This window comes from Myripristis murdjan, chromosome 3 (genome assembly GCF_902150065.1).
Source record: "Myripristis murdjan chromosome 3, fMyrMur1.1, whole genome shotgun sequence".
Classification (NCBI taxonomy): Eukaryota; Metazoa; Chordata; class Actinopteri; order Holocentriformes; family Holocentridae; genus Myripristis; species Myripristis murdjan.
The window spans coordinates 45,710,715-45,724,278 of NC_043982.1; the positions used below are offsets into that span (position 1 = coordinate 45,710,715).

Here is a 13,564-nt window from a genome sequence, read left to right on the forward strand (position 1 = left end):
TTTATTATTATTATTATTATTATTACTTTTTTTTTTTTTTTTTTAATTAACCATATTTTATGAGCGTGCATCGGTCTCCTTGTCCATTCACTTCTTATTTTATGCTTATTTGTCAATCAAGATGTAAAGCACCTTGAATATCATGCATTTGTTTGAAAGGTGCTATATACAGTGGTGTGAAAAAGTGTTTGCCCCCTCCCTGATTTCTTATTTTTTTGCATGTTTGTCACACTTAAATGTTTCAGATCGTCAAACAAATTTAAATATAAGACAAAGATAACACAAGTAAACACAAAATGCAGTTTTTAAATGAAGGTTTTTATTATTAAGGCGGAAAAAAAATCCACACCTACATGGCCCTGTGTGAAAAAGCGTTTGCCCCCTAAACCTAATAAGTGGTTGGGCCACCCTTTGCAGCAACAACTGCAATCAGGCATTTGCGATAACTTGTAATGAGTCTCTTACAGTGCTGTGCAGGAAGTTTGGCCCACTCATCTTTGCAGAGTTGTTGTAATTCAGCTACATTGTAGGGTTTTCGAGCATGAACCGCCTTTTGAAGGTCTTGCCACAGCATCTCAATAGGATTCAGGTCAGGACTTGGACTAGGCCACTCCAAAGTCTTCATTTTGTTTTTCTTCAGCCATTGAGAGGTGGACTTGCTGGTGTGTTTTCGATCATTGTCCTGCTGCATAACCCAAGTGAGCTTGAGTTTGAGGTCATGAACTGATGGCCGGACATTGTCCTTTAGGATTTTCTGGTAGAGAGCAGAATTCATGGTTCCATCAATTATGGCAAGTCGTCCAGGTCCTGAAGCAGCAAAGCAGCCCCAGACCATCACACTACCACCACCATGTTTGACTGTTGGTATGATGTTCTTTTCATGAAATGCTGTGTCAGTTTTATGTCAGATGTAACAGGATGCACACCTTCCAAAAAGTTCAACCTTTGTCTCGTCAGTCCACAGAATATTTTCCCAAAAGTCTTGGGGATCATCAAGATGTTTTCTGGCAAATGTGAGACGAGCCTTTGTGTTCTTTTTGCTCAGCAGTGGTTTTCACCTTGGAACTCTCCCATGGATGCCATTTTTGCCCAGTCTGGTTCTTATTGTTGAATCATGGACACTGATCTTCACTGAGGCAAGTGAGGCCTGCAGTTCTTTAGATGCTGTTCTGGCTTCTTTTGTGACTCTTGGATGAGTCGTAGCTGCACTCTTGGGGTAATTTTGGTCGGCCGGCCACTCCTGGGAAGGTTCACCACTGTTCCATGTTTTCTCCATTTGTGGATAATGGCTCTCACTGTGGTTCACTGGAGTCCCAAAGCTTTAGCAATGGCTTTGTAACCTTTTCCAGACTGATAGATCTCAATAACTTTCTTTCCCATTTGTTCCTGAATTTCTTTGGATCTCAGCATGATGTCTAGCTTTTGAGGATCTTTTGGTCTACTTCACTTTGTCAGAGAGGTCCTATTTAAGTGATTTCTTGACTGAGAACAGGTATGGCAGTAATCAGGCCCGGTTGTGGCTAGAGAAACTGAACTCAGCTGTGATAAACCACAGTGAAGTTATGTTTTAACAGGGGGGGCAAACACTTTTTCACACAGGGCCATATAGGTTTGGATTTTTTTCCCCCTTAATAATAAAAACCTCCATTTAAAAACTGCAGTTTGTGTTTACTTGTGTTATCTTTGTCTTATATTTAAATTTGTTTGACGATCTGAAACATTTAAGTGTGACAAACATGCAAAAAAATAAGAAATCAGGGAGGGGGCAAACACTTTTTCACACCACTGTAAATAAAATTTGATTGATTGATTGAAGAGAACTGGTTTTGCGATCTTTTAAAATGGACTGAAATCCCCCCAAAGTGATCAGCTCAGGTAACCTCAGATCCTTCTATACGTCATGCAGTGGATCTGAAGGCTTTTTTTTAAATCCACATGATCCACGGTGTAAATAAGACAGCTTTGACGGAGCCAGGCTGACGACTCGAGTCTAAGAAATGGTGTCCAACATCTGGTCTGAGTGTGAGGAGGTCAGGAAAGGCTGCTAAACCTGCTGACAGGCTCTCTTTACTTTTTCATTTCTCCAAGGAGCTTTTGCAGAAACCTTTTTGCTTTTTGTGTGTTAACGGGTGCAATGAAGCCGCAACCAGCAGATACACAATGTGAATGTGACAATCTTCTATTATATGGGGGGAAAGTGGTGGAAGAGAACATTTTCAAATCAAATCATTTTTCTTTTAACTTATTCGGCAGTTCTCTGAGGGGAAGAGGGCGTGGCTGTTCAGCTGCTCCATGATCTCCTTCACATCTCGTAACCCTAACCCTAACCCTGCGGCGAGGCTGCTCACATGTTTGGTTTATCAGCCACTGTGGCCCAGAAGACAATGGTTTGTGGGCGTTTTTCTTCGCCTAATATTGCATTTCTAAAGAAGTGCCATTAATGCATAATGATTAATGTCCCGTCAATGCACTTTCCATGTCTGAGTGACGGGGAGTCGTCTCACGCTTGGCGATCTGACTGGAAACAGACGCTTCCACACTTTCAGTTTGTATTGTTTTACACAGAAATGTGCAAAAAAAAAGAGACACAAAATGAGACACAGTGACACAGAACAGAGGAAGCTTTGTTTGATTGATCACCACACACACACACACACACACACACACACACACACACACAAATATTAATAACATCCCTGGGTTCTGCCTGTAAAAACACAACATACGCCAGTCCAGACAGATAAGGGAACTGCGATGGGAGTATGTGTGTGTAACTGTGTGTGTGTGTGTGTAACGGTGTGTTTCTGAATGCGAGGCCGGGTGTGGCCGAAACAACACACATGTGCAAAACTTCCCCCGAGAAACAGAAATCAAATAAAACACTCCAGCCATACAACAGTACAACATCCCCAGGTTTCCTAAACAATAAAACAATAAAACAATAAAACAATAAAACAATAAAACACACTTCCACCATGAATCAAAATCAGGTTGTCTGACTTGTCTGAAGAATTTACAGAAAATCAGACCAGCACAGGAACGCCTCGCGTCAGTCCTCTTCCCTCACGCCAACCTCAGATCTTTGGCTGTGAATCATGGGTAATTGCCTCTGTTATGTCCATCGACCATTTCCATGTAAAACACAGCAGGGAGGCTGGGCTGTTCTCATGATTGTAACAGAAACAGGAGTAAAGAGCACAACCACAAGGGGGCGTCAGAGGACACCGCACTTGACCCCCTGTGGAGAAACAAACAACAAAAAAGTGGGTGTGGCCTGGGAGGAAGTGGGTGTGGCCACATCAGTTAATATGTTGTTCCTTAGCCCAGGACAAACCTGGAGTCAAAATCCACTTTGAGTGTTAGGCCCCGCCCACCGCTCCGCCCCCTTCTGACTGAACAAATCAGACCTGCTCATGGTTTGGTGATGATGTGTGACTCTTTGTGATATGTCACGCCCACTGCCACGCCCCCTTTTGGCCCAGGGGGGCGAAAAGTCCCTGAATTGTTCTTTGGCCCATGAGCAACGCCCCTGACGGCAGTGACAGCCTGACTCCGCTCAGACTGGACGACACGCTTCATATTTCCTGTCGCTCTCCTCTGTCCTGTTGCCAGCAGTCGGGTGGATGAACCAAATCCAAAATGCGATGTTGGCGTTTAACAAGCTAACGAACTAAAATGTAAAACAAAGTTTGAGCAGCCACAGTCAAATTCATTTGAGATCAACGGTTACAGAAGAATAGCAGATTAACAATTTGAAAATTGCCGGTTTGTGTTGTAAACATCACATCTGGCCATGTAGGCGGGACGCAGATGTGGGTGTGGCCACTCCTGATGATTGACAGCTCCCTCCTATAAACACCTCCTCGCTGCACCTGATTGGACGAAGGCTTCACTCGTGGGTCGTCCTCTCCTGGATGTCAAACCGGACCAACACGGCGGCTCTTTTGGAATCTGTCTTTGATCGGAGGAAAACAGTTTCACCAAAACGTGTTTCTGAAATCACCTGAGGCAGAAACGAACGCTGCAGCTGCTGAGTCCGTCTTCATTTCAGATCCACGATGGCTGCTTTAAACGTTTCTCAGCAGCTTCCAGAGGTGGCGAGTTGCTCAGGACGCCTGTAATTTGCATAAAGAAGCCTCGATCTTAACTTTATGCAAATGAGGAGACGCCGACGTGACGCCCTGTCTCCTGAAACACAACGCAGCGGCACCAGAACACATCGCACAGCTGATTACAGAGACAATGGAAGGGAGGCGTGGAAACGACTGATCCTGTGGTCATGAACCACGAGAGGCTCCCTCCTCCGAACAGCCTCAGCTCATCAGCTCTGCAGCATCTGTTCTGTCAAAGGTCAAGGTGCAGTGACCTCTGACCTTTGACCTCCTTACTGGGTGGTTTTATTATATCGATGATTAACTCTCAGAAAAACACTGGTTCTTAAACGGTTCTTCAAAACGCTCTGTGGTTCCACAGAGAACCATCAGCAGCTGAAGAACCTCTTTATTTAGGGGCTGGTTCCTCACACTTTCTGTGGTTCTTTAAAGGTTCTTCATGTTTATTGGAGTTATTTGGTGGCGGCAGCAGCTAACAATTCTTTTCCTTGTGGATTAATGTGCAGATTATTTCCTCAGTGAATGGATTAATGTGCAGATTATTTCCTCAGTGAATGGATTAATGTCTCGCTCTATAAACCATCAGAAAACATTTTTAATAGCTCGTCTGGAACCCAGTGAAGGAACAAGGAACGTGGAGAACCGGCCAACAACACGTTCATGTTGGTTTCCAACCTGCACACAGTCATCTGATTTAAAACACTCAGAGAGGCTTTTATTCTGAAAAATCACTAAAGAAGCATGTTTTTTTACTGAGCCAGTTGGGTCCACAAAGAACGTTCTTAAAATTTTTTGATGGTTCTTTGAGGCACCTTTGGAGGTTCTTTAAAGAACCATCTACAGAAATGGTTCTTTAAAGAACCTCTTGCTAAAAGGTTCTTTGGGGAACCAAAAACCGTTCTTGCATGCCATCACTCCAAAGAACCATTTTTGGTTCCGGTTAGCACCTTTATTTTTCTGTGTGTAGGAAATGCTTCTCACTCGGTGGAAGAGAGCCGGATAAACGGTTTACACGTAAAATGAAAAATGTGAAAATCAGAGCCAGCGCTGCAAAAATCTGTTCTACAAATCACTTTTACAAGTCACTTAGTTTAATATCTTGATTTTCTTCAGTGAAGACAAAAGAAATGTGCCAGCAGGATGAGATAATCCCACTTGTTTCCAGTGCAGTTCCACTTGTTCCAGGAGTGTTTCTGGGAACATGAATAAATCTGTTGTAAACAAGGCAGAATACGACAGAGCAGCCACTCGGAGCAAGAAATGACACCTGATTCAAGAAAATTCTGGAAACAAGTCAATTACTGTTGGAAACCAGTGGGATTATCTCATCCCGCTGGCAGATTTTTGACGCGCTTTGAAGAAAAACAAGATCTGAACTGTGGAGATGACTCAACATGGAGATTGTTTTGCAGTGAAATCAGTGAGCTGCTGCTGGCAGCGGCGTGATGTGGCGTGAGACCTGGTGATCTGACTGCCCGTCCTGCACGACACCGCTGAGGCTTTCTTAGATTTCACAGCATAAACAGGCAGACAGAGAGACAGACAGAGAGAGAGACAGAAAGAGAGAGAGACAAAGAGAGAGAGAGAAAGAGAGAGAGAGAGAGAGAATTTTCTGATCAGCATCTTAACAAAAATCCAGGCACTGATTCAGGAGAAAGCCTGAAACAAACTGATTTGCACTGGAAACAAGTGATAGATAGATAGATAGATAGATAGATAGATAGATAGATAGATAGATAGATAGAGAGATCATTTTTTATTTTACTGTCAGTTGTTCTAAGCACAAGGTTGTAATCTGTGCAGGCGTGGTTTGAGCTGGCAGGATGGTCTGCTCAGGTCGTTGTTGTTGTTGTTGTGGCTTCAGTCGGGACGCTGTCGGCACACAGGGAAGGTCACTTCAGGCGACATGTGCACTTACACACACACACACACACACACACACACACACACACACACACACACACACAACCGACAAGACAAATACATAAAGACGTGCTCAGAGCAGGTCGGCGAAAACACAGCTCATAAACGCCACTGGACAAACCCCTGTAATAATCCTACAATATTACCATAAAGACTTTGTAGCTCAGTGAGTTTATAGTGAGAGAGAGGCGTCGTTCGTCCATTTAATCTGGACATTCTGAAAAATAATTATGGAGCCGGGGGAAATTCTACTCTGACATGGGATTCAGGAACAAGGAGATCCTGCTGATCTGAGCCCAGAATCAGCAGATTGTTTTCTTCTGAATCGGCCCAAGTCACAGCAACGTCTCTTCAGAGTCCAGATGCTGAGGAGGAGATTGGGATTCTGGACTCAGACCAGCAGGATTTCCTTCAGACTGGATCCCACAGGGGGAGGACAAACTAGTTTTTCTTGTAAATTTGTGACTTTATAATCTCAGAATTTGAGGGGTTTTTTCTCATAAATTTACCAGTTTAATCACAAATTTGCAACTTTACAGTCTCAGAATTTCAAGTTTTTTTTTTTCTAATAAATTTGCCACTTTAATCTCAGAGAACATCCAAGTTTTTTCTTGTAATTTTATGACTTAACGGCTTTACTTTCCCTGGCTCTGTAATTTTTTCCTCCCTGCAGTGGCCCTGGTGCACCGTCATAGTAATTTGAAATGAATGAACGAATGAAATTAACATTTCTGCACAATTTGATGCAAATTTGCTGGATTGTGATTTTCATTTTTCTTTGTGTGGTTTTACCTTTTTTTTTTTGTTTGTTTGTTTGTTTGTTTGTTTGTTTGTTTTGGGGAGGGGATTGTCAGTCTAGTGTGCATCTTACTGGAAATGAAAGTTACATGAAAGCTGCTATATAAATAAAGTTTGATTTATTGTTTGGTTTTTGGGTTTGAGGGTTGCATATCCACCCAAGACTCTCGACTTGGCATCAGTTCTCTGGTTGGTGAATCACAGGAAGATGATCTGCATGTCGAGGCAATTTTATTTGTAGAGCCAAATATCACAAATTAAAAATTTGCCTCAAGGGCCCTCACAATAAAGAAAAAAAAAAAAAAAAAAAAAAAAAACTATAACAGGGAGAAAAACAGGAAGAAAGCTCAGGTGAGGGTTACGATGTAAACCGTCAGTGAAGTGCTGCTGTGCTGTTTACATCACACCTGTTATATTCACCTGTAAAATGCACTGGAGGCTCTCTGAGTCTTAAAGCTGTGTCCTGTCAGGCACAGACACAGACAGGAACCAGCTGATGAACTGAGTCACTTGTAGCTTCCAGTTGCGGCTAAAATTAAAATTTGACTAAACACTGGGGGTAAATAACTTTCTAAAAAGGGTATTATTTACAGTGCAGAGACGGAGAGCACAATGAAACGTCCTCAGCCAAGATGCTGGCAGCTGCAGCACCGTCACATGTTCCAATAAAAGACAAAAAGCTGGCCGACCCGTGTTGAACAACAGCCTGCAGGCTGCAGTTCTCACCATGAGTCCCAGTGCGGTTGCCTGTAATCGGCCCTGTTCTGCTCCTGTTTCCCTTATTAAACTTCCTGCAGACACACCAGCACACCGAGAGGCTCACGGTTCACCACCACGCTGACTCATTCACAAAAAACCTTTTTCTGTAACGTCGACAGTACAATTCAAACAGTCTAGCTAGAAACCAGGTTTGTGATCCTCCTTGTTTTCTGAAGCTGTTTTCACTGTTCACAGTTCACAGTTTATCCCGTATCATGTGACAGCGAACAGGGAGAAAAAAAACTACAGAGCCGGGAGAGGGGCAGTAATATTCCACAGGGGGAAAAATAATCACAAATTTATGAAAAAAACTGATGTGACATGTAAATATAGACTTTTAGTAATTACAAACATAATTATCTTGTAATTTAAAATAAATAATCTATATTATATTATTATATTATAATTATATTATTATATATATTCATATATGTATATATATATATATAGATAGATAGATGTGTTTTCTGGGGATGCTACTTAAAATACTTTTTTGCCAATTTGTTAATTTATTTATTTGCTATTTTAATAATTATTATTAATAATCATTAATAATCATTAATTTATTTTAATTACAAGACAACTATGTGTATAATTGCTAATATTATACATTTACATGTCAGATCAGCGATGCTGGATCAGCGTCATATTTGATGTGTTTAAATGCTGAACACAAACCAAAATATTAAGTTCCTTATGAGGTAAAATCAGTCTCGGGGTTTGCAGCTTGGTGACAGTCAGCCTGAGCCTTGCAGCCTCCTGCAGCCTGTGTGTGCTCACAGAGTGTGTCCCTGAGCTGCTTGGTAAAATAAGAACACAACACGCCTGGACAAGTGACAGATAATCCCAGCATACATTCAAATCAGCCTCCCCTGACTGTGTGTGTGCGTGAGGCTGAACACACAGCCGGCTCCAGTGACCGTGCACGCCCGACAGCCGAGGCAGTGTCTATCTAAAAAAATAAAAATAATTTTAAAAAAATCTCCAGTCACGACAACCCAACATCAAATATAAACATCATCCCAGATATTTATTTTCCAGCCACATCCCTATTTCCAGAGCCTGCGTCCTGCTTCCAGACAGGCTGGTATTTGTTGTGCTGGTGGGTCGATATATTTAGAGGAGGCAGACAGAGAGGGATTCCAGTGGGCAGCCATGAGGCCGGGCTGGGAGAGAAGGCCAGTGTGTGTCCCTCACACCGACCCGCCCTGCTAATGACAGGGTGCCGCAAGGACCCGGCTAACCCCAAATTACTGCCCTGGCCACCAGCTGTCACAGCTGCACCGTCAACACTAACAGGCCTCAGGAGCCTTCAGGAGCTGTTCAGAAGGCGACTGCAGGGGACCCGCACACACTGCCCTGAGGAACCCCCTGAACCTGACGGTGCCTTCTTAAACCTTAAATGTGGTCTTTTTTTAAATCATTTTTGAGGATTTCTGCTTCATTAGACAGACGGAGTGAAGTGAAACAGGAAAGACTGGGCAGAGAGAGGGGACGACAGAGTCAGTCCTGCTCAGGGGTCATTTTAACAGCTGATTTTGATTTAGTCTCGGTCTTTTGACTGTAATGCATCTTAGTTTTAGTCACATTTTAGTCTGAATTATTGTTAGTTTCAGTCCAGATTTAGTCAGCCAAGTCTTAGCCTCATTTTAGTCAAATGCATTTTTGTGATTTTTCAAATGAAATCAGCAGAGTGACTCTTGATCAGATGATGTTAGCTGCTCTTCAGTCTGGACTCTGTGTGTTTCCTGATGCAGACGAACAGGAGCTGCGTCACTGCAAACCAACAAACTCAACTTTCTCTCTGCACTTTCTGGGTTTTATTTCCTGCAGTTTCATCAGTAAAGTGTGAACACAGAGCTCTTCTTTTTTCTTGACTGAAGTGTCTGAATCACAGTGAGCTCTGTGTGGCTGTGGCTCCGCCCCATTCAACCAATTCAACCAATGACAGAGCAGCTCACTGTGAGGTTATATTCTGAGAGACAGCAGAGGGAGGATTTTTGAACATCTGACAGTCGACTGATAACATTTTGGTGCCGTCTCGTCTTGTCAACAAAAACCAAACACACATCGTCAGAGCTGTTACCGTCTATGATCTATTTTTAGCTCGTCTCGTCTTCATCATGGAAAAAAGTTGATGATGATGAACATATTTCATCATCGTCTTCATTGACATAATTAACGCTGGTCCCCCGCGACAATACACTCCTGATCAAAATCTTAAGACCAGTTGAGAAATTGCAAGAATTTACATTTTGCACTGTTGGATCTTAAGAAGGTTCTAAGTAGAGCTTCAAAATGCAAAAAGAAGAAATGGGAGTGAGACAAAAAAAAAAAATTGAGTAAGCAATTTATTGCAAACAACCATTAAACTGAAATAGGCTGTTCATCAGCTGATCAAAAGTTTAAGACCACAGCCTTTAAAAGCCCAAATCTTCGCAAAAATGTGGATTCAGTGTCATTTTCTGTCAGGTATCCACACTGTACACCTATGGGTCCTTTGGATCTTTGCAAAAACTGTGATGAATTCTTAGTTTTTGAAGAGGGACATCCTGCCAGTCTGCTCCATATCGCCCTTCACATGCACAACGAAAAAATATCTCCATCATATCAAGTCTTAAAATCTTGTTTTTCTTAAAATAAGTGCAAAAAAATCTGCCAGTGAAATGTGACGATCCCTCTGGTTTTAGTTGTTAAGACTGAATATGAGGCTGAATTGCTTGTTATGATGGATATTTTTTCCCCTGAGGACACCCGGCCTCACCAAACTCCACCAGGCCAGGCTGACGCAGAGCCAACGGGCCTGGAGACCCTCTGAACTACAAACCAGCGCCTGGACAAACTAAAGTTACCTAGTGACAAACTAAAGTTACCTAGTGAAGATGTTCTCTCTGAAGACAAAAAGGAGAACTCTGACCTGTCGGTTCCTCTCATCCAGGATCCTGGTGATCTGGATCTTCTTCCTCCCCATGGTCAAAACAAGTTTCTTCTTCTGACAGCCGGAGGGGAAATTCAGCAACGCTCCAGGTGGGAACAGTCCGAGATAAAACCCTCAACACATAGCTCCACCGGCAGCTCTGTTACTCCAGCTTCCACACAGCATGGCCTGCAGAGAGAGAGAGAGGGACGGTCAGAGTCACACCAGCATCGACAGGAAAACACACACACACACACACACACACACACACACACACACACACACACACACACACACAGAGATATACATCAATACAACAGATGCCCTGAAACAACTGTAAAAAAAAAAACAAAAAAAAAACTGGTGATTTCCGATACCAGGAGCTGCATGTTGCTGCTTGTTTCCTTGAGGAAAAGTTCTTCCGGAGTTTTCTTGGGGAGAATCAACATCTCCATGAGATAAGAACAGGAAGCACCTTGAAAGGCCTCGTTCAAACTGCAGGCAAATCAGATTTGTCTCTCCAACCAGATCTTTAAGACAGGCTGTCCACACTGTTATTTACAAGTGATCCGATTGGATTGCGACCTGTCTGCATGGTGTCAGTAACTATGTATGCTGATGATGCAGGTTTCTATCACCGAAGCAGCAGAAATGTCCAGACGTCTCCTCTCAAAGTGCTGCAAGACACTTTATTTCAGCGTCTGTCCACAAATTGATATTTGTAAATATTTAACAAACGATTTCTTAACGATTTACAAATCATTTCGCAATCATCAACCATCACTTACTACAGTATGTAAACTGTTATAATGTGTGCAACAATAAACTGTTAATAAGTGGTTTACTATGGGATGAGTAAACATTATTAATTATGATTTCATTGCTGTTAACTGTTAAATAACTATTACCTAAAGTTTAATTAACTATCAGTCAACATTTGTAAATGATGGTTATTATAGTTATTTATAGTCTCTATTGTATATTTTTAGCCTTTATTCTTTTTTTAGTTAACTTTATTGTATGTTTCTACTGTTGCTGCTGGAACACCAGAATTTTCCTGGTTGGGATCAATGAAGTATATCTATCTATCTATCTATCTATAAAGTGTTCTCCTATTACCATTTGCAATAAATGGTCAATTCCTTGATGCATCTCTGACTGAATCAACAGTGGCCCACCCCCCACCCCCCGTCCTCCCCGCCTCTCCCCCCGCAGCTCCTTGGCTTCCGCCTTAATCTCATCTGATCATGGAGGAGGCAGCGAGGGAGGCGAGGCCAGGCTTTATCCTCACCCTCCCTGGATTACTGCAGCACACGGAGCGCAGGGACGAACCACCAACACACACCCGCTCCAACCCCCACCCAGAGTCAAAAAATGACAAACACATCAGTGATTCAGTCCATCACCAGTGGAAACTCCCTCGCTGGTCCTTTGACAGATTTTTAAATGCCTGCTGGTCATTTAAAATGCGGTCGAGTGGGAGATACTCCGATGTGGAGCTGTCGAGGGATAAAAACACAACCCGAGTTCAGGTAAAACACACTCAAAACCAGAAAACAGCCGACGTTCCCAGGACCTGAATTTCTGAGACTGAAGATTTATGAGAAACTTAAAAATTAAAAAGAAAAAAAGTCAGAAAACATTTTTTTCTTGTCTTTTCTGTCCACAGCTCAACATGTGTTCACTCTGCTGGCACTTGCTGTGTTTTTACTTATAAATTTGTGAGTTTTTTTCCTCATATACTCATGACTTCTGAGTTTTTTTTCTCACTTGCCACTTTAATATCAGAGAATGTTTTTTTTGTTGTTTTTTTGTTTAATCAGAATATTACCCTCCTCCCCCGGCTCTGTATTTTTTTCTCCCCACAGTGGCCCTGATACGCCACGATAGGAATGTCACTTTATCTACAGTGTAAAACGGCCTTCTCTTGCACCACCTGAACCAAACCTGAACACCTGACGGCCTCTTTGTCTCCCTGTGATCGTGATCGATGTGTCATCAGATCCTCGCAGGTCGTCAGCAGCCCAGCGTCTCGTAAGACATCTCAGATACTTAGGATTTAAAGGTCAAGAGGATTTGCCTTTGTTTTACAATCTGGATGATTTGATGGCAGGACACAGATATTTATTTTGCAAACAGAGAAAAAAATAAATCCTTTCCATTTCTATCCACAGCTGTAATTTGCTTGGAGGTGCAGACAGCAGAGATCTGCAGCCCGTCCGTCGTCTGTGCTGCTGGATGTGGGGTTCGGCGTGTATTTGCTATGAAATTTGAAATCAAATGAAAAATAAATCCTGCTGGAACACAGATAACACATCGTCCTCCGCTTTATTTGGGAAAGCTCTTGAAGCCAAATTGACAAGTCCCGCTAGCCAATTTTGAGGAAATTAAACTTCTCTTTCCTCGTCATTTTCCTGTTTGGATCAGAAAGCCCAGCAGATCCGGTGCTGTTGTTTATTTTGTGCTAATCTTCTTTGTTGGTGTCGCTTTCTGTGCTCAACTAAAAGTGTGCTTTTATTTTGGGAGCTGCTTTGCTTTGAAGTGAATGGAGAGACACAAATCCAGTGTTGTGGATTAGCAGCTAATGAGGAGATAACACCCACACACACACACACACACACACACACACTCCAACAAAGGGCAGGTTTGCTCTAAAAGGCGCTGACTGGAAGCAGCAGCACACGGTCATTTCTGAAAAACAGCACTGGTTCGCTCCATCTATTGGCTGCTGTGACCCCTGACCTTTGACCTCCTTCCTGCCGGTGACTCGTCATGGTGACGATCCCGGCTATTGATGCTTTTTGACCTCGTTGTGAATCAGAAGCTGCCTGACAGTAAATATGTTCATCTGTCGTACCGCGCGCTCCCCAGTGACTTTCCCTGCCGTGAACACACACATAGAAAATGTTAAAAAATAAAAATCAGAAGCAGCAGGACGGGATCAACCAGCACTCCCACAGCTTCCAGTATGAAACGGGATTTTCCCCCATTTCAAACACATTACCTTGACATTACCCTGCAGGTAACGTAAAGGCAGAATGAGCAGCATTTTCCT

At 42.7% G+C, this 13,564-nt stretch overlaps 1 protein-coding gene across 2 annotated transcripts in view; it reads right to left on the reverse strand.

Moving 5' to 3' along the window:
• LOC115376273 (myocyte-specific enhancer factor 2A-like) overlaps window positions 1–13,564 on the reverse strand; it is a 95,654-nt gene that overhangs the window by 51,913 nt on the left and 30,177 nt on the right. For both annotated transcript variants that reach the window (XM_030075774.1, XM_030075767.1), the window contains exon 3: window positions 10,510–10,698. In XM_030075774.1, the coding sequence (XP_029931634.1) occupies window positions 10,510–10,563 (54 nt within the window). In that variant the 5' untranslated portion in view covers window positions 10,564–10,698. The remainder of the gene's footprint in view (window positions 1–10,509; window positions 10,699–13,564) is intronic.